This window comes from Musa acuminata, chromosome BXJ3-5 (genome assembly GCF_036884655.1).
Source record: "Musa acuminata AAA Group cultivar baxijiao chromosome BXJ3-5, Cavendish_Baxijiao_AAA, whole genome shotgun sequence".
Classification (NCBI taxonomy): domain Eukaryota; kingdom Viridiplantae; phylum Streptophyta; class Magnoliopsida; order Zingiberales; family Musaceae; genus Musa; species Musa acuminata.
The window spans coordinates 43,942,703-43,969,826 of record NC_088353.1 but is presented as its reverse complement, the minus strand read 5'-3'; the positions used below and the strand labels follow the sequence as shown (position 1 = coordinate 43,969,826).

At 39.0% G+C, this 27,124-nt stretch overlaps 3 protein-coding genes across 7 annotated transcripts in view; 2 read left to right on the top strand and 1 right to left on the bottom strand.

The window, feature by feature from the left end:
• Nucleotides 1-42: 42 nt before the first annotated feature.
• LOC103986229 (uncharacterized) lies at nt 43-6,758 on the bottom strand. Its single transcript, XM_009404168.3, has 10 exons — nt 5,960-6,758; nt 5,127-5,260; nt 4,928-4,990; nt 4,713-4,802; nt 4,209-4,374; nt 3,699-3,888; nt 2,304-3,142; nt 901-1,500; nt 743-808; nt 43-305 (listed from the first exon to the last, which is right to left on the bottom strand). The coding sequence occupies exons 1-10, from the start codon at nt 6,518-6,520 to the stop codon at nt 195-197; spliced, it is 2,820 nt and encodes a 939-aa protein (XP_009402443.2). The 5' UTR covers nt 6,521-6,758; the 3' UTR covers nt 43-194.
• A 5,753-nt stretch (nt 6,759-12,511) lies between these two features.
• LOC135637554 (calmodulin-binding protein 25-like) lies at nt 12,512-13,379 on the top strand. The gene has a single exon (XM_065150129.1). The coding sequence runs from the start codon at nt 12,591-12,593 to the stop codon at nt 13,149-13,151; it is 561 nt and encodes a 186-aa protein (XP_065006201.1). The 5' UTR covers nt 12,512-12,590; the 3' UTR covers nt 13,152-13,379.
• A 2,781-nt stretch (nt 13,380-16,160) lies between these two features.
• Nucleotides 16,161-27,124, top strand: part of LOC135638593 (uncharacterized) — a 28,140-nt gene continuing 17,176 nt past the window's right edge. For 3 of the 5 annotated variants that reach the window (XR_010496658.1, XM_065151773.1, XM_065151771.1), the window contains exons 1-9: nt 16,161-16,318; nt 18,831-19,049; nt 19,135-19,472; nt 19,924-20,084; nt 20,663-20,728; nt 24,232-24,361; nt 24,454-24,563; nt 24,662-24,757; nt 26,204-26,327. Coding sequence is in view for 4 of the 5 variants with exons in the window: in XM_065151773.1 (XP_065007845.1) it covers nt 19,232-19,472; nt 19,924-20,084; nt 20,663-20,728; nt 24,232-24,361; nt 24,454-24,563; nt 24,662-24,757; nt 26,204-26,327 (928 nt within the window). In the remaining variant the exon portion in view is untranslated. Of the gene's footprint in view, nt 16,319-18,830; nt 19,473-19,923; nt 20,085-20,662; nt 20,729-24,231; nt 24,362-24,453; nt 24,564-24,661; nt 24,758-26,203; nt 26,328-27,124 lie in introns of all 5 variants that reach the window. The other 2 variants (XM_065151774.1, XM_065151772.1) reach the window with 2 other exon arrangements.

The following is a 27,124-nucleotide window of genomic DNA, read 5'->3' as shown; positions in this document are numbered from 1 at the left end:
ATCAAGAAAGAAGAGAAATGATTCAAATAATCACCGGACAAATACAGAACAAATTATTATTATTATACTTTATGGTCTGTTCATTACTCTCTCTCTCTCTCTCTTTCTTTCTGCCTGTCTCGTATCGTATGCCCATTCTACCTTTAATTTACATTGGTAGTTGTGATAAACTGTTACCTGCCTATTCGATGCTGTCATGTGGCCACCGCAGTCCAGTAACTCGTGAAGCAAAGGCTGGTGGGCGTGCCGATGATCCGCGCCCACTCCCATCCCGCTCCCCCTTCCGACCTCCGCAGTTCTGCTAGCTGCGCATCCAGCGCTGATATCGTCAGAGTTGCAACACCATGTTTTGATGTGTTCAGATACGTAATCGTAACTCTAATTGTTCATTGTTTTCAGTTTGGTTGGCAATCTTGATATCTCTGCTTCTCTTCTGAGTTTGGTGTTTATGTTGACATCAGTTTTAAAGAGAAATAGGGTTGCAATTGCTTGCCCTTTATCATCTCTGCATTTCTTTTGTTATGTTCATCGAATGCTACTATTGATATGAATTGATAACACCAACTTTTCCTCGATTCTCGTTACATTTTGTTCTTCATTTCCGATATCTGCTTGCATTTTGCATTTGATGCATTGTTCACTCTGATTTTCCCACTTGTATTCGCTATTCAGGATATCATGTATCTTAAATCTAGTGATTATTTTGACATCAATCGAAAGAAACAGGTTTAGAATTGCTTACCCTCCCATCCTGCAACTCGAAAATGACCGAATCTTCTGAAAACGGCGTAGGTCTTACTGCTGCCACCTGCAAATCGTCAAATACCGTGTCGGGTTAGTGGTGAGAGAGAATGATGCCGTAGTAAGTATTGATTGTGGTGGTGTTGTTTTCCTCTTAACCTTTTCGTTGCAGTTTCTGCTGTAACCATCCGGGTAACGGGCCTCATTCTTGTAGCTGGCCACATTGTCGTCGGTGGCACACTTCTTGTTCCCTTTTATCCTTTGATCTTCTATTGATGAAGGCTCAGAATGTGGGAACCCATGGCATGTCCATTTCCAAGTCCTTTGATCCCAATGCCTTCTGTAAACCTGGCCATCCGATCCGATCACAAATAATTGAGTGTCGTCGAAGCATGGACCTGGTGCACCAACAAGCAACACGTCTCGGTATGGTGTTCCATGCTCCACCCATTCCCATCCATCTAGTGAGTCCCAGTGGTACTCCACCAAGCCTCCATTATCTGAGATCATGAATATTGAGCCAGCTAATGAGAGTACAGAGGGTCTAATTGCAGTTCCAGGGGACCTCGAGAGGACCAAATGAGGGGATTGGTAGTGTTTGTGCCACAATTCAGTGATTCTGTTATACTGATACAAACGGCCATTTTGCCCAACAACGAAGATGATGTTCTTTCTGTGGACTTCCTGATCCACGATAAATGCAATTTTTGTATCTGGAGGACTGCGGCAGTCTTTCCACTGAAATTTTCGTAGTGCTACCTGAAAAAAAAGTTTTAAATAGATTATATCCATACAAAAACTATAAAATTAAATAATTAACACGACAAGATGTGGCATGTGTCGATACATGACAGTATGTCTTGATTGAATAGACATTATCGTTGGAAAGAATATTGTGGGCGTGGCAGAGCTATTATCCTCGTTACTTCACAATAAGAAATACCAACTGATGATAGCTATCACAGATTTGTACTTTGTACCTGATTAAATCAGTTTCTTTTAAGCAAAAGTCTTGGTTTCTGCTAAAATTTGTACACAATGGAACATTACTATTTTGGCAAGAATCTATGTATTATTTATCTGTAAGTTCTCTCGCAAATGATCATTTTCAAATATTAATGCAACAAATATGTTCAAAAAGCAGAGCATATCTAACAAGCTGCATATCTCAAGGGCAGACGCAATCATTGAGCTCTCAATACGATTAATATTACTTCTTGAAGTAGGAACTAATAATTTTGTAAAGCTCCGTTATATGGTAATTGTATATGATTGCTATTTATCATATGCAAAAGTGGCTAGCAATCAATCAATAGGTGTGTGCTTTGTGTAGTTTTATCTTATGATGAACTTCGTAGATTTGTCAAAAAAATATTTTTGCGGTAACCACTGGCTGCCTGATTATGTTTATCATATTTCTATTGGAATGAAATCTAATTTCTGTTCCATTATTCATCTCTAGTGCATCATGTCATATGTGGGACTACTGGTGTTGATTTCCTATCTACTAGTGTTTGGTAACATTTCAATGATTTTTCAATTATAGAGATATCTAGTTTTACCGTAAACTGTAGCAGCCTTCCTTTCTTGTTAACAAAGAAGAGAGCATCTTCTGTTGTAACTCTGCGAGCTTTACCCATTACTCCGTCCCACGGGGGTCCTGTCACTACCTGTCTTCCCTTTTTCATGGCAGTACAGTTGATCCACAATAGTTCATTACCAATCCTTTCCCTGATTAGTAAATTCCCATTTACATCAACCAGAAACAAACTTCCATTGTAGCTTCCTAGTGCACCTCTTATGGCTGTTGAATGCTCATGCCTTAGCCATACCCAGACATTATCAGTGTATAGATATTCATAAGTCAAGCCATTGTCTGTTATGAGGAAAAATGATCTATCTGCATGCATCACTCGTATCCGGAAGTTGTTGCTAATGCTGCTTGTTAGAAAATTGTAGGACTCTGATGTGCCAGTTTCATGATTACTCATAGGTATATAATGTTGGTGTTCTTCAGCCTTTCGCCTTCTAGCAGGTGCAGTTGTGCTCAAGTCATTTGGTTCATAGTATGATATTACATCCTTTGTTCCTGTCATGCAATTTGATGGTCCACGTTCCTCAGTGCAGTATTCTGCATTCCATCCTTCAGTTTCTGGGGCATCTAAGACTGACCATTCATACCTATTTGAAGTTTTCCTTCTTAAATTACTCAGCTGAGTTGGACCAGATCCTTCACCTCCAAATCCAGGCAAATGCAACTCCCCTAGTCTGCCATCATCTAATGGGAAAATTAGTCTCCCACTTTGAATTTCTATCCCTTGTATTCCTCGTGCAACCTTTGCATTTTGTGGCTGCAGATGATTTATCCACATTCCTTGAACTTTATCCCAATCAGTGCCACCTTTTACCAGAAAAAAAAAAGTCGATCAACTTACTGATGGATGTAGCCTAAACTACTGCGTCATTGATTGGTACTCAGAAACATTTTAGGCAAAGTTGTACTGTAGCACACCAGCAAATTTAATCAATTTAACCCTATTATTGTTGTGAAAGTATACTAGGATGTTTAGACTAATAACAGTATATTTCTAAGTGATCCTCAAAAATAAATACTAGAGGTACTATTAGCTTGCTGCCATCATCGGTTTTCATAAATCAATATCTGAACTGAACTATGATGCCAATGACAAAAATACTGTATTGCATTTGAACATATAGTGTTCATCATGCTAACCGCGGTTGTGGTTTCCGATAGTTATCTCAATCTTTTAAGAGAATGTTAATTTAATAGAATATTTCTGAAGGGTATATTTTTAAATTAACTAAAGTATTATCTAATTTAGGGAATAAATTTGATTATTCTCAATCTGAAAAACATTGATGACTTCTTGTTGCTAGTGCACCGAATAACTTGGCAAAGGAATAGTATCAAAATTAGAGCAGAAATCAGAGACTACCTGGATTCTTGGGAAGCTGATACTCAAAAACATATCCTTTTGTTGTGGCAAAGAACAATGAAAATATCTTTTCATTTAGTTCACTTTGTTGAACAGCTGTAGTGGCACTCAATTGGTGTCCTTTGGGAGCTCCATGGACTGCCCACTTCCACTTTCTTTTGTGCAAGCGCCGCTCTACCAAAAAGCCATCCTGTGGATCTATTAGTTCCCTTGACCAATTAAACTTCCTAGGTTCGCTGTACATGGACTGATATCCTAAATGATCTGTATATTAGCAGTCATAAATTTGAACCATCAAGATGTAGGTGCTGAGTGTACTTATAAATAATGATTCTCATGAATATCTAGTTAATAGAAGAGTAAGATCAACTGGATATCTAGATATTTGCTTTGCCGCCTACTTAAGCTTTATAACTTTTGGTCACTATTTGTTAACTTTGGTGGAATCAGTTACACTTCCAGCATGAAGTTTATATTGAATCTAAAAGTTTGAAGAAAGCCAATTTGTACCTTAGTTAAGAGGAATAGAGATGATGAGTGAGCTCCTGCCAAGCCATGTAAAGTGCATCCTCTTGATGGTCTCAATGAAGATTGTTTGATGGATGGATCACTCCAAATATGTTTCTTCCACGATGGCTTTGATTTCTTGTCAAACTCATACAGATCTCCACTAGAGCTGCAGCACAATCTTAATCTTCAGAATGGCATGGAAGGGTATAAAAAGGATCTAGAATACTAGTGCTGTGTACCTACGTTCAGAAAGATCAATTTAAGAATGAAATTGCATGATTACATGGTTTTATAACAAAAAGAACCACATTCATATGTATCATAGTGCTTCTGATATTTTCTTTGATCATAAATATGACTCGTACTGCAAACAGCTCAGGTAGGCAACCATATGTGATGTGGTAAATGTAGAAACTTCTTGTTGTTTTCTATTGCTGAAGTACATCTTTTGTGACTGTTTTAATCCTGATCCTGAATATCTACAATCAGATTACATCATCTTACCTTATTGTGAAAACAATGCCTGGTCTAATAGCACCTGTGTCGGCTATGGCAGAATTGTCTCCTCCTGGTGGTCGACCATGATTTTCCCACCTATTCAAGTTCAGAGTTGTATGTGCACTTGTTAAAGTCATGTCACAGGTTCCGCACATCTAGTTCTTGAAGCAATTTGGTAGTAACACCAGAAGCAGCAAAAGTTAGGCAATGGCTTCCCTTACCTCAAAGGCTGAAACTCACTGATCTCTATCAATTCCCCAGTAACTGTGGTTAAATACAGCCTCCTGAAGTATAAAGCAAAGAAATGTCTGTCACTTTATCATTATTGCCAAGTTGGTGTTTCAAAATGAAAAAGGATCTTATGATTTCTCCGAAAGAAAATGTTTGACTATTCTTTTAAATCTGTACCGGATTACTCACTCTCCATCATAAGATACAACACCAGATTTGATCTGTATAACCATGCCTGGTTCTGCTTCTTCAATTCTTGTACTCTGTTCAGTTGTAAGCATAAATTCTGTCCAAATGGGCTGAGAATCCTCATTCAGTTGCAGCTGAAATATTTAGATCATGAGTAGATTAGATGGCTCAAAATATGCAACTCATTCTAAGCTTTCTAATCCACAAAATAAATAATCGTTCAGCAATTGAGTCTACTCTGTCATGAAAGGTTTACTTAGGCTTAGGGCATGTTAACAGTGCATATCATTGCTCTTTCTTTTTGACGAAATATTAGTCCCTGTTATAGTTGTTATGTGTTCATAGTTATAATAGAAAAGCTATCTGTTTGATGATAGAAAGGAGGGGTTTTAGTACTTCATGCTTTCTTATATAATCATTGAATTGCTACAGTATGGCTTTTGGAGTTAAGAAAGAGTGGTAGAAAATGTTTTATCCCCACCAAATTTATTAAGAATCCATTAGCAAAATGAAATTCTTGTTACTATGTTTTCCTCTTTACTCGAAAGTCTTCTCCTTCTAGGTTGTAGTAGTACTTTTTTGTCAGACTATATCCCCAGGAAGACCTAGGGGCCTAGATAAATAAGATATACAACATAAAGGAATTAGCTGCAGAAACAAAAGCAGAGCAATTATCTTTCTTATGTTTCTTCTGTCAAATTTGGAGAATATCCATAGCAATTACATGCAGAAAACAGTAGGTGAAATAGTTCAACCAAAAACAGTGTTCTACATATTACAAAAAGAAACATGCTGAGAATATCAAGGTTAGGTTCTGTGTGTCACAAGAATACCTGATAGAGCAGTCCTCCTTCCGATAGAGCGAGAATAGTCTGATTGATGATAAGAACTGAAACAGCTTGTCCAGTTGGATTTGGTAATTCATGAGGAGCAATTACCCACTTCACCCCATTCCAGAACCTCTCATATATCGATCCACTTTGCCCTGTCACCCAAACAGATGCCTCTGACATTCTAGTGAGAGAAATCCTCCACCTTAGGGGCAGAACAGGACCATAATCCTCTTTAGTTTCATCCCCATCGGTTATATTCTGTTGGTGTTTTAAAGCCGGAGTTTCATCATCTTTCTGATCCATGTTCTCTATAGATCCCACTTTGCTGCAGCTATCATTGATGCAGGACATCAGATCAAATGGCAGATTGATTTCCACCCAGGTGTTGCTTTGCTCCTCAAACTCCCAAAATTTATTGGTTTTCTGCGTGAACTTTGTTTCTGATTGTCTGCTGGGGGGGGTGGGGCACCATGAAGAAACAGAAGTCACAAAGCACAGTACCATCTGGGACATGATACATGTTGCAGAGAAGAGGAGACCGAGGGACAGACCAGACATCATCCAGCAACAACTCCAGCATCAGAAAGTCTGCCTTAGAAGCAAGAAGAGAATGAAACAGTGAATCCCTGCAACCATGTCATGCAGAGGAGCAACTGATAAGCCTTTTGTACCCCGTTGGCAAGGCTCGATAGCTCAGAGCAGAAATCTCTGGAGGGAGAAAGAACTTCTGTTTTCTTGGAAGCATCAGATGGGCCTCCTTGTACTTGCCCAACCAGAAGCAGAAAGTTAAAAGTCTTAGTAGTGGAGAAAGGATCTTATCATTAATGTATTAATAGATGAGCCTATATCAACTTTCATCCGGTGAAGGAAATAAAGACACCTAGATGGAGGCCTTGGTGGTTTGCTTTCTTTTTCATGGGTTCCTTGTCAACTCCTTTCTCACCCAACTAGGACAAGCATAATCAACAATATTTTTCTCAGCTGCATGATTGCTTTTTCTCCATTTTACATGTTTGATCTCATGGCAGGTGATATCTTGATCTATATCTTATCAACTCGTTCCAAATTTTCAGCAACTTCTGGTGGCTTAATTACATTATTTTGCATGACAGTGGTATTTTTAAGATAACAGTGATAGTTTGGCTGACTGATGACATATTTTGAGAAGCATTACTTGCTGCAGTTATTTATTCTTCAGAATATGGTAGTTGTCCTGCTTAAATAGCAGTCATAATCAGAACGCTGAAATCATAATCTATTACATTTTTGTTTGTGAAGTTCATGATGCCGTGTTGATTAATTTAGCTGCCTGCCACATGCTTCTAAGTTCTAACCACCACCTTGACTGCAGGATGAAAGTAACCCCATTGGGAGCTCACAAGCTGCCAGATTTGCTTTGGAAAATCATGATCTGGGTTGTAGAATGTAGCACTCAATCTGAGGTAAGCTGAATAGTTGCGGTGAATGATGGTCTGATAGGGTGTTGTTGATGCAAACTGATCGTCATATTGTCATCACGAGTTAACATTTCTTTAATATCTAGCTGGATTTTTTTTTTTTTTTTTTTTTTTGTTCCTTGATCCAATGCTTAAGTTAGCGACTGTTGATGGCAATTGTTTTGACATAAAATAGCATTTTATGTAATATCTTTCGGCAGCATACATGTAGCAAAATATGATAAATTAAGCAGATTATCAACTCAAGGGACCATGGAATTGATGCCTACAGTTCCTGGTCATTTATTTAATTTGATTGTAGTCCTTAGTTTAATCAAGCATCTTATCCTATGGTTCTTGTGCAACTTGCAGCCACTGACGTCCCTCCATGTGTTGTAGGGTTTGGCTGTATCGTATTTGTGACACATCCCAACAAAACCATGGATTTGGGACCCACCACTGGAATCTCAACCTTTGGTGGGGTCCTCAGAGGAATCTTCAGGAATGCCAAGTTTGAATCTGATGGAATCTCAGGTGATCATCACTGCTTGGCTTATGTCTAAACAATAAGAATATGCTCGTCTTTGGTCTTCAAGTTCAATCTTACCCAATATTATGCATCTCTTGGCTTTCGGCATATCTAATGGAAGATTTCATAACTTATGATAAATCAAAATTTATCTATCAATTTATCAGGTTTTAGGTGAAAAAGAAAAGGCTGTATATTCTCTTTTCTTTCTTTTTGTTCTGGATGGGTAAATATTGAGCTAGTTGATTGAAAGTGACTCTCACTCTACACATTAGGATTCCTTTTGCTTATCACCTAGTGATCATAAATGAACAAAGAAAGTCCACGATCCAAAGTTTACACTTCTGTTTATGTAAGCTTAGTTTATAAATTAAGAAGTTTCTTTTAATTAGAATCAACACTTTGATATATATATATATATATATATATATATATATATATATATATATATATATATATATATATATATATATATATATATATCTGAAGTTGAGGTCAACCAGATCATAAATGCATTGCATTATTTTTAATATTTCTTTGAGCATTGAGAACAGTAAAAAAGAGTACTGACTAGATTGATGTGTGTTTGATCACAGAAGAAGTTGACAGAATCTAGCCATTGATGGTCTCACAGAGATGTGATTTTTGTGCTGAAAGCAAGTGTTCAGCAGGAAGCAGGGAAGGAAAGCTTGCTCAACATGCACTTAGAACAGGTGATGCCTGAGACTGCAAGTGGCAGTCACTGCAGCCCAGAAAGGAGTGGAAGAGGATTAAAGTCTCTCGAGGTTCTGTCACTGTGTGTCTGTCTCCGTAGAATGTGAAGTCTCGGCAACTTGGAAAGGTCTTCTTTGATGGAGTAGGCAAAAACCTTTTCTTTGGTTGGTGCTTAATCTATTGTGTCATGGCTCAGCATTGACTGTGTGAGGCCATGAGAGATTCAACTGCTCAACTTGAGAGTTGTGATGCCACCTACCTGCCGGCCTACCAAGAGAAGCTTGAACAGGGCCAGTGGCCCACCATACTGCTGATCTCCCAACCCCCCCTAAATTGTACATCAAACGGCAGTGTACCAATTATTTCCTATAATTTTACTCCTCCCTTTCTAATATTATATGTTTTCTTAAAAATTATTCATGCAGTAAATTTTATGGTTATGATAACACATATAACTCACTAATGATCAAGGGTTTCAAACCTCGTCCGATAAATTTTTCACCTAAAATATCAGTGTAACTCGAACTCTTCGACCCGATCACATATGATGCGCCTTAATCCACCATATCGTTAGGGTTTGGTCTCATTTTTTATCACTTGATTGATATTGTTAAGGATTAGAATGTGTCATCGGAGATACGTATAATCGGTTATGTGATCTTAAGCATGAAAACCCATTAGTGGATGGTAATCATGTTGTTGGCATGGAAGGAATGGGAAAGAAATTTCTTTTCTTTTTAACCTTGTTTATGATGACAAAATTATACCTTTCTAGGCTAAGATAAGGGTACCTATGTGCATTCATTCAATGGACAGTATATTTCTTGATCTGATCACATCATAAGATTGAAATAATAGATAAATTTGATAGTGTTGGATGATGTTTGGAATAAACGAGAATAGATTTAGTCATCATTCAACCAAGCGACTTGCAATCGAGTTATTTTGAGATGGTGAACTTGGATTGGATAATCAACTAAGATCATATCAGTTCTTGGAAAAAAAAAATTATTTATTTTCTCTAAGATCATTCGTGAAGAACTTTTATTGACAGAAATATTTGATTGAATTGACAAGCCAACAATGTTCACTATCTATGATTTGATGATCTTACGCACTGTGAAGGAGTATGTTGCCACGAAAATGATGCGCGATGTGGCAATGCTACTCTCGACAGCTGCTGCCAAGTATTCAAATGTTCATACGATCAAGAAGAGAGAATACATAATCTCATTCGTATAATGCTCCGAAAACGTATGTACAAGCGATCATCCTACTACCGCCAGGTAGAACAATAGTACATGAGTTGAACTCGTGACATGCAATTGCAGCAACGTTTGTTATGGATGATTTTGAAGAATCTCTATGTTGCTTAAGATCCCAGAGTTCTCCTCCGGAGCTTGACGAGGATAATAATTATGATAAGACTCGGTTGACGTCAGATGACGCCTCACGCCTCGATCGACGCGACAGTACTTGGTCAAACGAACCAGAACGTCGGCCGAGGTGCATTAACGCCTGCTCAGGCTTGATTCTTCACTCCACGCCAATACCAATATCAGACGCTACCAGCCTGCCCCCTACAAGCGGGCACATCAAGAAACAATAAGCTTCCCTATAAATACTCTCGCATTCTGAATGGGAAGGAGGGGGAGACAGACACACAAAAAAACTTCTTCATCTGAAATCCCCTTCATATCATCTAACTCGATCGTCGGAGGGGTCGGGTCGAGCTTCCCGACCCGACCTTTGTGCAGGTCCGAAGCTGAAGGTCCCTGCGGGACGCATAGGCGAGGAGTTCTTGCCCAGAGGAAGCAGCCACCTTGTCCCGATCGGACTACCTCAGCACGATCACCTCGGTGGGCTCGAGGAATGCCCCAGGGAGATCCCCGTCATCCGGATCCGAACCGAGCCGCGTCGACCCCGAGGCCACGGCTCCAGGTTGTTTACGCTAACAGAGCTTATCAATTCTAAGGATAATTTTGAAATATAATATATAATATGATAACATTAGTTTTAATTATCAATTCTAAGGATAATTTTGAAATATAATATATAATATGATAACATTAGTTTTAATTATCAATTCTAAGGATTAATAATCATAGTTATAATAGTGCATAGTAGTGGGAGGAAAAGAGAAGTCATCGATGATGGAAGGTGTGGAAAGAGGGGGCAATGGTGACGGAGGAACCTTCGGACGACGATAGCAGTGGCAGAGGAAGCTGTAGACAACGACAATGGCGATGGAGAAAACTACAAACCCACCCTGAGTTGCACATGAAAGATCAAGCGGTAGAGGGAGATGCGCACGACCAAAGATATAACGAAGGAGGAAGATTCGAACCTCTTATATCGACAGCGGAAGAGGAAGATTGGACCCTTTCGTCGGCTGCAATGATGGATCATAAGGTTTATCGAGCAAGTCAAGAGAGGGTGAGGGTGGGTTTCGATGTTTACTATCAGACGTAGTTGGTCCGATAAAACTCTCTGTAATGTTGGCTTTGGTCGATGATACATCTCCTGGAGATGAAAGAACATAACGATTATACAGTACTTTGCTTTTGCTTGCGAGTGTTGTGTGCAGACATCAAATGATTCATCCACATCGAAATCCAACTGAGAGTCGAGCAAACGGACATGCCTCACATGACCCATCGAATGGGACGACCGACACCCATTGCTTGCCCCAAAGTCAACAACCGCTGCCCTCAGATATTGTCGCCGGGGAGCCTGTGACGGAGACGACCGAGGGTTTGCCTTCAAGCTGAACACACCATGAAAAGACACTGTAGCTTCTTTGACTTTCACGACATGGGTCATGTGGACAAAGGGAATCATATCCTCGGGTCAATGACACAAGCGACGAGCGATTCTCTCGCAGCAAACACGCAGCTGAATCATGGTCTGCTCGACGCCGTGCGAGTCGAAAGCCACGACGGGGAAATTGACCAGCATGGCTTCGGGCGAAGAAGACAGTCAAACTTAGCGACTCTGCATGTTGTTCGTACTTTGACCCGACGAGCTTTTAGATGTTGATGATGCCATTGATCCATCAACTTGTGCGTGCATATATATACATCGATGATCTCTGCCGTCCGTGGGCGAGCATCGTGTATCGGATATTCCTGATCGACGGTGGTGATTATCGAGTAGGGTTGATGAACGAGCGAACCGCCATATGGTCGGAGGGTGGCCTGGTTCACGTTTCCCGTCAGATGACGTCAGCGACGAGGTGCGCCGTCAGTGGGAACCGTATCAGCCGGAGTAACCCCCTCGGCGATTAACGACAGCGATGTTAGTGGCAACTGAATTACCCAAAGTACCCCTCTTCTCGGACCGTGATCTTAAGCGTGTCGATGGCATCGCCGTAATTATGTACGACGAGTCTCTGCTGACCTGGCTTGTCCATTAAACGTACGTCAGCAGGCTCGAAATAAAGAGAAAAAAAAGTGAGATTCCGCGTTATTACTTTCGTGAGCTGTTTCGGGGTCCGAAGGAGTCGTGGATAACGTTGTGAGTCCCCGATATATATATATATATATATATATATAGACAGCATAACATAATAATATTAATATAACATAGGCAGAAGTACATCATATTACAGAACAAATGGGATTTATTAGTTGGAATAATCTGTTACCCGTTATGCGGCAGTGCAGTGTGAAAACGACTCCTCCAAACGAGAAGGATTATTATGAGCAGATTAAAAAGGAATTTAAGAGGAAAAAATACAAATAAATATCTGTCAGTGACCATTTCGGAGTGAATGCGCGCAATGCGTGGATACACGTGGCCCGATGGCGGAGGGCGCCGCGGTTTTGCCACTCACCCCACCATTTTGGTCGTTAAAATGCCCCGCCGCTTCCTCCACCCCTTCATTCCAAAGTCGCTCCCACGCCCTTTTGAACTGCGTCCCCGAAGGAGGAACGCTCGATCGATACGGAGCATGGCGGAGAACTGCTGGGGCCTCGATCCCTGGACGTGCCGACCCCACGCTTGCATCTCCGAGGCCGCCTTCGCCCGCGAGAACGACGCCCTCACCAAAGCCCTCCAGATCTCCCTGTTCTCGGACGCCGCCGCCGCCTCCTCTGCCGTCCCCTCCCCGGACTCCATCTCCCTCGCCACCTCCTCCTTCCTCCTCCCCTTCGCCCCCGATCTGCCCCGCAGCCGGGACCCGCCCCCCGGGCGGATCACCAAGAAGCGCAAGTCCCGGGCGACGAAGCGCTCGCTCACCACCTACATCAACGCCGACCCCGCCAACTTCCGCCAGCTGGTCCAGCAGGTCACCGGCACACGGCCCGTCGACGGGGCGGGGCTCCCGGTGGAGCTGCCGCCCGCCGCAGCCGTGCAGGGGAGCTGCCTCCTTCCTACGCTGGACACGTCGGCGTTCTTTCTCGACCGAATCGGCACCGTCGGGCCGGGTGGCGATGGCCCGGTTCTTGCTGAGTTCGACTCGTTGCTCGCGGCACCGAGTTTTCCAACGCTCGACTCGTGGGGCGTCATCTGAAGGGACCCACCGCAGTCGCTCCTCTTTACGAGGCGTCCGATGGGCATCGGACGGCGTCGGGCTGTAGTATACAATAGCTGTACAATCGCCGCCTTTTTCTTTCGACCTGTAATGGTAGCAGTTGGGAGTGTGTTTATTTACGAGGCTATGCCACTTTAGAGAAAGTATTGTTGAGATTTTCTCGAACAATTTAAATAATTATATATCTTACTTAATTCTAGTGAAAAATCGTATATTAATATTCTCACTTCACAAAATAAAATGTTTCCTATTTAAACTCATATAATAATACACTAATGAACGTTACCACATCATGATATAATAATTGTTTTAATTTAAAAAAAATAAAAAAAAAATTATAGAGGAAGGGATAAATATGGGATGATTCCAACGTATGTATTGTATTGTAAGAGAGTGTGAACGTTGCATGATAAAGTGAGGGCCCAAAGTCCTCCATGACAGAAGAATGATAGGAGTTGCATGTTATCAGATCATCATCCATCATACTTTAAGAAAAGAGAAGAGATATGATTAGCCTTTCACTGGTTTCTTGATGGAAGTCTCAGTCCGTCTTTTTGAGCCTTCAGATTGAGGCTGCGTACGCGAGCATCCATCGCATCGCATCGCATCGCATCGCATCGCATGAAGTGTAACTTTAGCTTCGAGGTTATTTTATCTAACCACCACTTCTAGTATGATCTTAAGGCTCTTCTTTATGCCGGGGAATACCACCTTTTAGTCCTGCAACCCAACCAGTCCGGTGGAGTGTGTGAGATGGGAAGGAAGAATGTTATCCTGTAATAGGGAATGATGATATAAACGGATGCTATTGTGCGAGTTGTAAAGGTTTGGTCGGTTGAGTTCTTTTCAGATTAGATTCTGATGCCCATTTAACGTCACTGATGACTTCCTGTTAAGAAAATTCAAATTCAGGTCCGACTCGTATGCTGAAACGTATCCAACTTGATTATTCTTTAAGCTGATCTTAAGTGGAAAATTTTTCATTCTAATTTTGTAAAAATTATATCAAAAGTGTTTGCAAACCTTATGACCTGGTCACGAGGTCGGTACGACTTGGTCTGACTGGCGATGTCCAGGACTGTCTCGAGGACAAGGTTATCGTCTGATCGAGTCGGGCTCGGATTTGGTATGGATGCGCCTCCTCAGCGAGCCCGTATGCCTTTGTCGCCACCAGATTCCTACGCACAGGCCTAGGTCGAGATGGGGAGGAGGGTCCCGACTTAGGCTCATCAAAATATCAAGTTAGTGATATGTTGATATTCCCGATGCCCCTCGTCTGATGTTGGTAACGGATTTTTATCATAGCTCCTGGGGGTCGATCGTACACGACCCTTATGCGGTGGCTGACTCCCTGATTGATGAGTATCCCTTCGGGCGTCCGTCGTCCGGGATATTTGGGACGGCGTCATACAGCACCTTCCCGAGCTTCTCGGAGCGATCCTTGTTGCGGCGACGACATTGGTTGGCATGATGTGGGAGGAGGACAGTTGTTCTCCCGGATTTTTGGTGGTGCATTCGATGAGGTGTTGCATCTTCCTCCCGAGGCCCCGCACTTTGGCCAACATGACGGCGGTTGTGTCCTCACGAGGGAATCCATAATATATCCTATCATAAGGCACTTCATACAAAATATTTTTTTAAAGTTTAACTCTATGATCTAATCAAATAGATGAAATGACAATAGGAATCCTTTTAGACATACACTTATGTGCTCTCTTTTATAATAATCATATGTGATTGTTACACCTTCCTATTACATAGTTTATCCGGTAATGAGGGCTTGGTGGTCGGTTGTGACTATTGTTATCACGCATCGAACTCGGGATTGTGTGATCCTCTCCGTGTGACATTTATTGGGTGATCAATTTGGCTTATTTATCGAGAGATCATGCAAGGCTAAGGTGGCGATGGGTAGTCGGACGAGTATCTCCATCGGATTAGCCACATGGGATAGACTGATCGACCTTACGTGGAACTGATGTGTCTGTTATTTCTGTTGTATCAATCTCGTGAATTATTTATAATTCATGATTATTATTTTATTTGTGTCTGTTAGGATTTATGTAGCATTTGCTCGTTGAAAATTATACTAGAAATGAATTAGAATTGAAGTCATACTGTTGGATTCGAATGTCTAAAAAGTAAGATCATAATCAATGGTTTCGATTCTGATTCTAATTTTAAATTGATTTAAAAACATACATAATATAAATAGGATTGGATTTTATTTTTTTTTCCCGATTTAGATTTAAAAGGTAATCGATTTGGGTTTGAATTTTAGTGAAATATTTTATTTTTAATTAAAATTAGTGGATCAAATCTAAATTGGAATTAAACCGACTGTTTTAGTTGAATCAAATCGTCTGAATTAATCGATGATTTCAAATTTAATAAAAAAAACTGATAATTCGAGAATCATGGCCATCCTTCCCTTCCTGTCCTCTATATTTTATTTTATTTTCCTTCCGGAATAGGCCGGCCCATTAACGTCGATCCAATAGGCCCACTTTATATATCAATGTTCGATTAGGGGATACCTTATTCGAAAAACCAGCAATTATTTTCTTTATTCGCTATCTGAGCAAATTTGGCCAGAAAATATGTTTATAAAAATAAGAAAAAAATATTATCAGAGAGGAAAACAAATTTGCCCGAGCAATTATTTTCCGTGGCGCTCGACCTCATGTCCCAAGGGTTGTATTCGTGCCACGTCGCTTTGCTAACACCAACCCATCCAAAGCCAACTCCGTGACGGCACGCAGACGGCAACCCGACCTTGTTTCGACGGTGTCCTGTGCCGCGGGAAGTGAGACCACGCACGCGAGCGGTGACGCTCCCTTGTGTCGACCGAGACACGGGTCAGGCTTTTCCCATGGTCTCCTTCACGATCGAGGTTTCTGATTGGTCGATACACTACACCGGCCCACGAAGAGGTGCAGGCCCGAAGAAAACCCTAAATGGGTAGCGGATGGAATCGCGACGCAACCGGGCGAAGCCCACTCGGTTCCTCTTCGCTGGCTTCGCCCAGCTACCCCGACCACGCCCTTTATAAAGGTCCCGATCTCGATGAAGCCGAGACCCGAGAGACCTCATTGAGCAGAGAAAGCGGAGAGAACGGGAAAGAAAGTGCCTCACGGAATCCAAAGGTATTCGCCCCTCCTCGGCTCTAATCTTTTGTGGATCGATCTCCGTTAATTTCTTGGCCAGATTTGGGGCCCCGATCGCTTCCTCACGACGCTCTCTTTCGTCGACCCTCGTGCTTGGATTCGGACGACGGGAGACCGGTTCTTGAATCGGAGATTGCAAATTCTCGCCGCGTCTGTGACGACGGCAGCTCTGGTGTTAGATTTCCCGGCGAAGGGTTGTGGTAGACTCGGATCTTCGAGAGAATCTGTTGTGTTTATGGTAGACTGTTCCTTCAGAGGATCGTTAGTACCTTCGTTTCCACAAATTTCTTCGCCGGATGCGGATCCCCGATCCCCCTAATTCTTGAACCCTCGCTCGCTTGTTTGATTTTTGATGATCGAGAACTGGTTCTTGAATCGGAAGTTGCAAATTCAAGTGGAATCTTGGCAAAAGATAGCCCTGATGTTAGTCTATGGGGCGAGAGATTGTGGTAGATTTGGTCCTTTGGAGACCTTGTTGCGATTTTCGTAGGCTTGGTACCTTGAGAGGATTGTTGCGTAATTGTTTCCACAAATTTCTTAACCAGATATGAATCCTCGATTGCTTCCTCTCACCGCCATAATTCTAGAGACCCTCATGGGCATTCTTGGACTTGGATGATGGAGAACCGGTTCTTGCATCGGTTTCAAAGTTCATGCCACATCTGTAGCGAAGATAGCCCCGGCTATAGGTTTCATGACAAGAGTTTATGGTAGACTTATGCCTTCAAGAAACTCTGCTGTGACTATGGAAAATGTTTGGTATCTTAGGTATCAAAACTGTGGTAGATAATTGGTTGTCTAGGATCATGGATGTGGAAGAATCGAGTGAGTTGAGTGGACAGTTCTTTGAAGATGAAACTAGAAATGCGTGCGATCTTAGTTACTTTTACGTTCTGATCAATGTTAGAATTGTTGATGGGTGACGGATGTTTGCTTTATTTCGTAGAGGTGAATCTGTAGCTTAAAACTCGTGGAAAAGTGTGATGGGTATCCTAAGCTTCATGGAAATACTTTGAAGTGGAAAAGAATCAGCAATTTTGGTTCAGTTTTATGCAGAAATGGGATGCTGACCTGATAGTTTGTAGATCTCTTTTGGTGGTATTGGCCACTGCATGATAGTGGAGTTATCTTGCATGGTGCAACTACAGTGAAACCTCTACCTGACTAAATTTGCAATAAATGTATGCTGGGACGTTGATGCATTAAAATTTGTATCATGATCTTTAAATCGTTTTAGACTTTTTTGAGAGGCGATAGAAATATATACAACAAGCAACAGTGAATATGAGGATCCAATTATTAGTAAGAGAACTTGTATTCTCTTATGCTGGGACGTTGATGCATTAAAATTTGTATCATGATCTTTTAATCGTTTTAGACTTTTTTTGAGAGGAGATAGAAATATATACAACAAGCAACAGTGAATATGAGGATCAAATTATTAGTAAGAGAACTTGTATTCTCTTATGTCTCTATGCTTCTCGTTGGTAAGCAAAAATGTTGAAGCCTTTATAATACTTTTAGGAGGGTGAAAAAGAGAGGGAAAAAAAAAGGACTCCCTTATCCTGATAGATGGAATCACTTTGTGGATGAGTTTGTTATCTTGCTGAAGTCAGGAATGGGGTTATAGGAACTCCTACAGTGTTTCTTAACTCTTCATTCTTTTCCTCTTCCTTCCATCAATGAATGAAGGATGGGTGTCAAAATAGGCCGTTATAGATTCACGTTATTTGGAAAAGAACTATCACTTATTTCTGGATCATATAGTAGACTCCAAACCTGTCAACTGCACCTTGGTTATATATGGAGATAAGCTAAAATGCTTGTATCATGAACTTAGATATTTTTTGCTGGTAGTTTATGCACAAAATGCGTATTGGTTAATGAATGTGTTGGTGCCGACCAAGTGATTTGATGTGATCCACATGGGACCTAGTTTCTGCCTTTCCACATGCCTTTTGTGCCCCAGTTACTTGGCATGTGGCATGAGTCATTACCAGCTCACCTATGCCCCAATTCGTTGTCATGTGTATGTGTGGCGGCTCTTATTTTATATCTTTGGTTTAGTAAATTAGTAGGTCATGCACAATCTTGCAGTCTTGCTGGAGATATTAAAAAAAAAAGTGTGTAAAGTTATACCAGCTTTAATAAGCCATATATATATATATATATATATATATATTTAATTCTGTAATATGTCTGTAACCTGCAACATGTTCTTGTTTGTTCTTTTAGGGGTCTGCTTTTTTCCTACATTTTTATTTTGCATTCCATTGAATTGTTAGTTTTTTTTGGTAGGTAATTATCTGTGTGTTTTTTTGTTGTTTTATTGTAACACAACTTAATCAACTGTCGTAAGTGGTTCTCGTACTTAAATCTGTAATGCCAGTAATATCATGAGAAAATTTTTGCTTAGTTATGATTTGGGATGTCTGTTGCTTTGTCTTTATCCTCTTTCTAACTATATCCTCTTTTATATTTGCGAGGTTAGATGCTTGCCTTGGGCTCTGATCTGTGGTGCATTTGCTGAGGATCTACCTCCTGGGCCTTTTCTCCTGCTTCCTGTTTATTTTGAACTTCTGTTGACCATTGTATATCATGGACAAATTTGATTTGAAATATACCATGTTGTACATTTGTATGTGATGCGACATTCCAGTGGTACTATCATTTATTGCAGCTTCTCAACTTTGTTGGCGATATAATACTTGTATGTGATCATATATAATCACGTATAGTTTCAGAACTGCATAGTTCTCCCTAAATCTGTAACAGCATTATATGGGAATTTGTAGATGTGCTTCGATGTTATGTGGGATGGAGACAAACATACGCCATTAATCTTGGATTCTTGACCATCTGAAAATTTGGATATTCTGGTTATTCATATCAATGGAGAGCTTAGCCCACTTGGAAGCCTTGTGTGAGAGGCTTTACACTTCTCAGGACTCAGTTGAACGAGCACATGCAGAGAGCACTTTGAAATGCTTTTCTGTGAACCCTGATTATATCTCTCAGTGCCAATACATTTTGGACAATGCTTTGACCCCTTATGCTTTGATGTTGGCCAGTTCAAGCTTGTTGAAGCAAGTAATGGAGCACAGTCTTTCTTTGAAGTTGCGGCTTGATATCCGTAATGTTCCTTTAGTCATATATGTTAATTTTTCCACAATATACTTTGTTGTATATCAAGCTTGGGGTCAAGTAATATTTCAAGCTTAGGTTTAGGGTTTACACTTTGTTTGTCTTCATGATTAATTTTTTTCATCTATTTACTAGTCTAATGGATCTTGTTTTATCCTTATGATGACAATATCATTATCTGCTTTAGCTGTTTTTGTAAAGACATGGAAGATTCACTTTATCACTTGCATTGATTAACCTATGTACACAGATGAAATGTCTTGCATTGTCAGTTTTGATTGAATAATTAGCTAATGAAGGAGAATAGAAGTTCGATTTTGTATTTTCACCCACTTTACATGTTTGTTTGTTTTATTATATTTATATTGACTAGTCTTTCAAGTTATCTTTTCAACTTCTCTGCAACATTCTAAATTGACATATTGTTTGTGTATTTGAAGGGAATTATGTGATAAACTATCTAGCTAGCAGAGGACCTGAATTGCAGAACTTTGTAGTTGGATCATTGATACAACTGTTATGCCGGATTACAAAATTTGGATGGTTCGATGATGACAGATTCAGAGAGGTTGTTAACGAGGCAACAAACTTCTTGAGTCAGGTAAATTCTATCTTCTAGATATCTATTACTTTTGTTGATAAGAACTTGGTTTATGTTAGATTAAGCTCACATGGATGATAGGGGGGTGATTGATATACTTGATGTATCCTAGTAGACACATTTTGATATAATAATCTTCTTATCTCTATTGGTTCCACTTATATTTATTTAGTTATATTTCTGACTCCATGACTAATTTCCATCTCATTATTCTAAACACATGCTTAAAGAGAGTAGACCCATCATGCCCTTACAAGCCAATGCAAGTCTTTGACCGTTTTCAATGTAAGACTGAACTGGGATGTTATGACAGGAAGTTATGCGACATTAAAATGGTCAGTGCCTGTTTTATACCAGTCCGTGTGAAACTGTGGTCGTTGCTTCATATGAAGTCATTAGATTAAATTTAGAATTTTAGACTACATCAGTTTTTTCTCACCGGGGGACAGATAAATAGAACTTGGTAAATGTTGTTAGGAAGAAATAATAATTCAACTTCTTTAAGCTAGTTTGTATCTAGTAGGCTGAACATCATTTGCTGCTAACTATCAGTTTGATTCTTGGTTTTTGTTTGTTAGGCTTCGTCAGGCCACTACTCAATTGGCTTGAAGATGTTAAACCAGCTTGTATCTGAGATGAGTCAGGTTAGTACTTATCAGTTCATAGCCACTCTGTGTTTTAGCATGATTTGATGACAGTGCAATATGTTTCATAACTTGATGACTCTCAAATGTGTTGCATGGACATGGCGTCTTTTAATTTCTTGTTTGGATAGATAGATATTTAGGTGATACTACTCCTTTGTTAGAATCTCTTCACTGTTCATTGTGGGTGCATGATGCTGAAAATTAAATTCACATATCTGGAAGTATATATTTTTTAGTTTCTTGCTCTCGGTTGCTACATAATTTGTTTTACCATGTCTGATCTCTGCATTTATCTTGTTTTATAAACAAGATTATAAATGTTCTGTTACCTCTGTTGGACTCAAAATTACTCTACCATATTCATAAATGTTCTTGTAAACAAAGTACATGAGTGGATTTCTGTGTGCATGGGAATTAAAAGATGACACTTGAGAAATAAATTGATAATTGTTTGAGCCTCAGCTTACATTAGTTCTGTATGTGATGGATGATTGCTTTAGTTATTACAATTGCAAGTTTTTTTTTCATGCAAAATGTTTTTTCTAGCATATAGTATTACCAAGGTTAAAGAAACACAATGTGACATATGACGTTATCTCAAAGAAGCAATATTTTTTCAAGTTTTCTCTGTGTGCTGGTTTGAACACCATGTTAGCATACTGACAATGGGATGATCAAGATAGATGTTCAACTACTCTAATTGCCCCTGACCCTTGTTTGATCTAGACTCTTTGTACATAAACCTGTGTAATGCCTTTCTCATCTCTCGACATGGTGAGTTAGGATCTTGTCTGTTTAGTGTTGATGATTAATTTCATGAATGCTGCAATGTTATCATGCATGCGGTCATCGTAGCTTGTGAGCCCTGCCATTTTTAAATTTAACGAGATTTTTCGTCTCTTTATAAGAAATTGAATGAGGCCTATGTTCATTAATTGATATTGCATGAATTGATTACAGGGGTTTCAAATAATCCAGAGCAAGCTAGTAATTTTTGGAGTAGTCATACAGAACTTGTGATACATGGCTTTTGTTTTAGCATTAATTAACGCCCAGATTGTTCAGACTAGTGCAATCTTATTAGATTACATCTATTCATGTTCTAAAGTGGCACTGAGGTTGAGCTCCTTGAGATAAACCTATATCTTTTGGAGAACAATGTCTTGTACTTTGTTAGGACTGTAATATAGCATTTTTCTAACTTATGAACTTAAGCATCAAACCAGTGGGTTTGCTACTTTGATTTCTGATGCCTAATTCTCAATAATAGTGCCTACTTGCCCAATACCCGAAGCTGTTAATAAAGTACTTATGATTGTTCAGCAATTTGCTGATTATAGAAAAAAAAATTAGATGACCTATGTATTGCATGTCATTCATGTGAATATAGGATAAAATGCATACCATTAGATAATGTGCTGGTATCTTTTAACAAGAGTAGAGGTTCTTAATCTTGTTTCGTATTGGTGTATCGAGATTTGCTCGGTACGGTAGGTACGTCGTACCAAGTGGTATGCTAGGGCATACCGAGCGATATGCCTAAAATAAGCATAAAACCTTTCGAAAATACTTAAAAAATAGATAAAAAAGTTCGCATAGGGTTTTTAAGTTAGAAATAAATGTATATTTAATATAGTTTTAGCAAAACTAATGTAAATTAGATAAGAATAGTGTCATATATCTTTTACGGGATTTGAGGAGTAGCCTTGTACAAGGTTCGCAATTTCGATCCATTTCTGATCGTCCTTCCGTTAATATTGAATTATTTGCAGAAAAAATATTTGAATTATTAGATTATTTTATTTATAACTTAAACTTTAAGATTCAAATGAATTAAGTAATCATATGTATAGATATACCTAATTCTATCACCAAAACGAATGACGGACATCCACGTGTGGTGGATCGAGGTCCTCGATCCTATGTATCTGTATATCAATATGATATGTTTGTCGGACCCAATCCTGAAATTGATCCCACAATATAGTGTATTGATCCACCGTATGCTATTGGTGCATCAATGTGGTGATGGTCGTAGGTTTATCGTCATAAATCACATGTGTCCAAGGCAGCTCCTAATGCATGTATTAGTGAATGTCAAAACTTCTACTTTTGCTATTGATTTGTTGCTCCATATCCTACTGTTGCTCGGAAAACTATGACCAACTATCATAATAGGCTTAATCATCTCATAAATCAATAAAAATCTAGAAAGAGAATATATACCTCTTGACTAAAAAGTTCTTCCTCTTAATCCTTCCAAATTAGCCTCCTAAATTTGATTCAATTCACAAATCCTTGCTTTGTTTAGTTTAGGAGAGTGAAAATATGAGAATAAGAGAGAGAATGTGAGCAAAAATGAGTTTGAGAGAGTTTAAGGGAGTGTGAGAGTGAAATGAATTGAAATAGGGGGGAAGAAATGGTTTAAAAACCCTTGAGGAGGCCTCCAACGATCAAATTGACCGTTGGAGCACTGTTACCATTTGGTAACGATCTGTTTCGACCGTTATCACCCGGTATAGCTCTATATCGCTTGATACAGGGCTAAATGCCTGATACTGCCCAGTAGCAGATGGTCCGCGTGCCGGTCTGTTGGTGGACTGGTACGTACAACCCGTACCGAGTGGTACGGTATGGTATTGCAAACCCTCTTTCTGTATGTACGGTATGGTATTGCAAACCTATATGTTTTCTTGAGCAAGACAATTCTTCATTTGACAAATGCTGATAATGAGTTCAAAACTCTAAGACCCTACATGACACTTGTAAAGATTTTAAGATTGACTAATGAAATAGCTTCAATTATTAAGGGTCTACAAAATTTATTCCATAAATTACTACAGTTTCTGGGTAAGTTTGGAAGATTCAGAGAGCAAGCCTTGGCACCATGGTGAGGTTGCTCTTTGCAACCTGGATAACCAAGGCATTCATGGAAACAACCTCTCTATTCTTTACTTCACATTGGTGGGAGCCTCATGTGTTGGTCTGCCCTCGCTGGACAAATTTTTAGGTGAACTGTAACCAACCCAATGTGTGCCTCCTGCTCAGCAGTAAACAACCTCTCAAATGGTTCTTGTCAGAACAAAACTGCTGCTGAACAACAGTAAAATCAAACTGAAGTTAGACAGTAATGTTTTAATCAGATTAGATTTTAAGATTCTTAATTTTATGTCTCAGGTTGTCCAAACATGTGTAACCATTGTTCATATTTATTTTTGATGACAAATATACGCGAGTTGTATGAGGTTGGCAAGTACCAATTATGATCTTGAAAGAAAATAGTAGCAAAGGTAATTATGGAATTTTCATGGATATTGTTATAAACTTCTTCTGGAAGTTATATTTACAATCTTATATCAGCTATTCTTGCAACCTCATCAACTTGTTTACCCTTTCTGTGGCTTTCAGATGAGATATCTTTCTATTATAAGTATTCCTCTTGGTCAGCCATTCGTGGTACCTAGTCTTTCAATAACATCTTGGCCTTTTAACTTTTCCAGCCAAACCAGGGAATGTCTCTAACAAATCATCGAAAGGTTGCCTGCAGTTTCAGGGATCAATCACTTTTCCAGATATTTCAAATTTCTCTGACTTCTTTGCATCAGCTAAAAAGTGATGAAGATATGCAAGGTTTTTAATTGGAGTCAGTGATTGAGATTGTCATGCCATATTAACTTTTTATCGTAATGTGATATCTGATGTTTTTGTTATTATTTTTTTAGCAGTCTCTGTGCTGCGGGAACTTGCTCTTTCACTTTCCTTGAAATGCTTGTCTTTTGACTTTGTTGGAACTTCAGTAGATGAAAGCTCTGAAGAATTTGGTACTGTGCAGGTATTGCATTTATAAGGCACAAATTTCATATATCTGAATAATTTTTTGATTATTTCGCTACCTGATACGTGTTTTTTGACATCCTTTAATTCCTGCAGATTCCATCTTCGTGGAAACCAGTCATACAAGATCCTTCCACCCTGCAGATTTTCTTTGATTACTACAGTATCACTGAGCCTCCTCTGTCAAAAGAGGTATAGTATATGAGGGAAATAAAGTTTTTTGGCAGGTTTATTATACATCGAAGTTAATATATTTTTTTATTGCTTTCCACTTAATGTTGTTTTTTCAATCAAATGCAACCTAATCAGTTTTTATGGTCAACAACATGTTTCACAGTTCCATTTTCTTTGTTTGTAAGCCTAGAGTTGTTTTCTGCTTTCCATTTGCATGCTTGTTTCCTTCTTTGTAAATTATATTGAATTTATATTTCTCACATGCTGTGTTATCAATATGGTAGCATCTAATTGTTCAAAATAATTCTTTCTGCTATAATTATGACCTTTTCATATCTTATTTATCTTGCACCATACCCAATTCTGTTCAGTCAAATCTTTTAAGTAATTTACACATAGCAATGCTATCAAATGCTTTTGTAATTTTACAATGCACTCTGTGAATATTGTCTTTCTCAGGAGAACCTATTAATTCTTAGAGCTCAAAAATCAATTGTTCTATAATCATGTTGCCTATGTATCTATTATTAGGTGGAAAGCTACTCAGGAAGTTGCCTTTTGGTGACCTGGTTTCTGATCTAGAATTATCAAAACTGTTTAGATTGTTTTGCTGGTGTTTTAAGATGTCAAACTCTAAACGCTGATTGGGGTCTGCATCAATTAGGTGAAGCCTTTTTGGTACTTAATTTGATTTTCAGATATATCTACAGCTTGGTACAATGGTAAGGGTGCTTGTGACATGGATACCAGGGTGAAACAACCCATTTAAAAATTAAAATAGAGGTGAGACTGTCCATATCTGGTAGGGGCAGGAGCCTCATATACAAAGTTCACTTTTTATATTTCTATTGCTCGAAATGAGATTGTGGTATTTATTATCAATTTGGATCATCTTTGATTCATATAACTAGAATTTTTTGTGAGTTCTGCTCAAGATGTTTGGTATTTTTAAAAGTTATTGTAGCTCAAACCTGAAATCAATATTGTGAGTTTGATGTAGAAGTGTATTTATGTAATGTATGAGAACACCTTTGGCTAACATTTTGACAATTCATAATTATTTGATTGTTGATGCTTCCAAAAGTTTGATTATCCTTTTTGATTGTATTGTTAAACTATTGACATGATGCTATTTATCTTCAATGTTATGCATAGTTCTCCTTCTAGCATAAATTCCACTCTGTTACCCAGACCCTTTTTGTCCAAAATTGTAAACAAAGATATACTGTACCTTGAAGTTTGAACTAAACCAAATGATTCATCTGGATTCAAATCTTTGACAGATGGGATTATTTAGACCCCACTTTTCAGGTTAGTTCAATTCAGGTGGTTTGGTTGGATAAAAGTTTGTGATAGTCACACAGTCGATTATGTCAAATATTTTTATATAACTTTTATTTCATTTTTTTGCTTATTTCTGATTTTAGTTACTTATTATATTTATACCTTATATCTTATTTTCAGGCTCTGGAGTGTTTAGTTAGGCTCGCTTCTGTAAGGCGGTCTTTATTTACTGATGATCCTGCACGCTCCCAGTTTCTAGCTCAGCTAATGAGAGGGACTAAAGAGATACTGCAAACAGGCCAAGGTTCATGTTCATATTGTTTTTTAAAACTAGATGGTATTAATTATGTCTTGCAATATTTTTTTTTAATGTTTAATCTCTTCTATGCCTTAAAATGACACTAATTCATAGTCTTTGCAATTTATTTATTGAATGTCACCCAAAAAAAAAAAAGATTTGTTACAGGTAGTTTTGCCTTTGAGCCGTTACAAGTAGTTTTGCCAAAATCTCTCTAGTCATTTTGCATGCCAGTAAAGACACTAATTCATAGTCTTTGCAATTGATTTCAAGAATGTCACTAAGAAAGGTATCCATAAGAATTTTTTGACAAATGTATCAGCACTACACATTCAAATAACACATCTACTTGTTAACTAGTGTGATCCTGTGAGTTTTCTGTCTAGAGGTAATGATTGTATGATTTGCATGTAATATTAGGAAACAGGCAGAGCTTTTGTAAATAAATGCTCATTATAGCTGTGCCAATATCACTGTGACCTCCATTGTTACGATCCGTTTGTGTGCAAACAACAGAAGTTAGGCAATGTTTCCTCTATATTTCTCATTCAAACCATGTTTACTTAGCAACAAACATGAACTCTTTGGATTGTCTCATCCTTTGTCTGTTAACCAAGGCCTTTTGACAGTCTGGATCATACTATTGGTGCTGATGGGGTTAACTTGTTTCGTACTGCATAAAGGTTTTGTTATTTGGGATTATGCAATGTATTGTTCCACTTTAGTCATTACATTAGGTTGGCTATGCCATAGACTATGATGTTAAAAACCTGAAAGCTATAAACTAGATGATATAAATTGAT

Bases quoted from the DNA above. Each gene is read 5' to 3' on its own strand.
- LOC103986229 (XM_009404168.3), bottom strand. From the start codon at position 6,520: ATGATGTCTGGTCTGTCCCTCGGTCTCCTCTTCTCTGCAACATGTATC. The intron at 5,261-5,959 runs GTATTCTTGTGA...TAAATATTTCAG, and splicing joins AAGGAGGACTGCTCTATCAG to CTGCAACTGAATGAGGATTC. The intron at 3,143-3,698 runs GTAGTCTCTGAT...TTCTGGTAAAAG, and splicing joins TCAGCTTCCCAAGAATCCAG to GTGGCACTGATTGGGATAAA.
- LOC135637554 (XM_065150129.1), top strand. From the start codon at position 12,591: ATGGCGGAGAACTGCTGGGGCCTCGATCCCTGGACGTGCCGACCCCAC.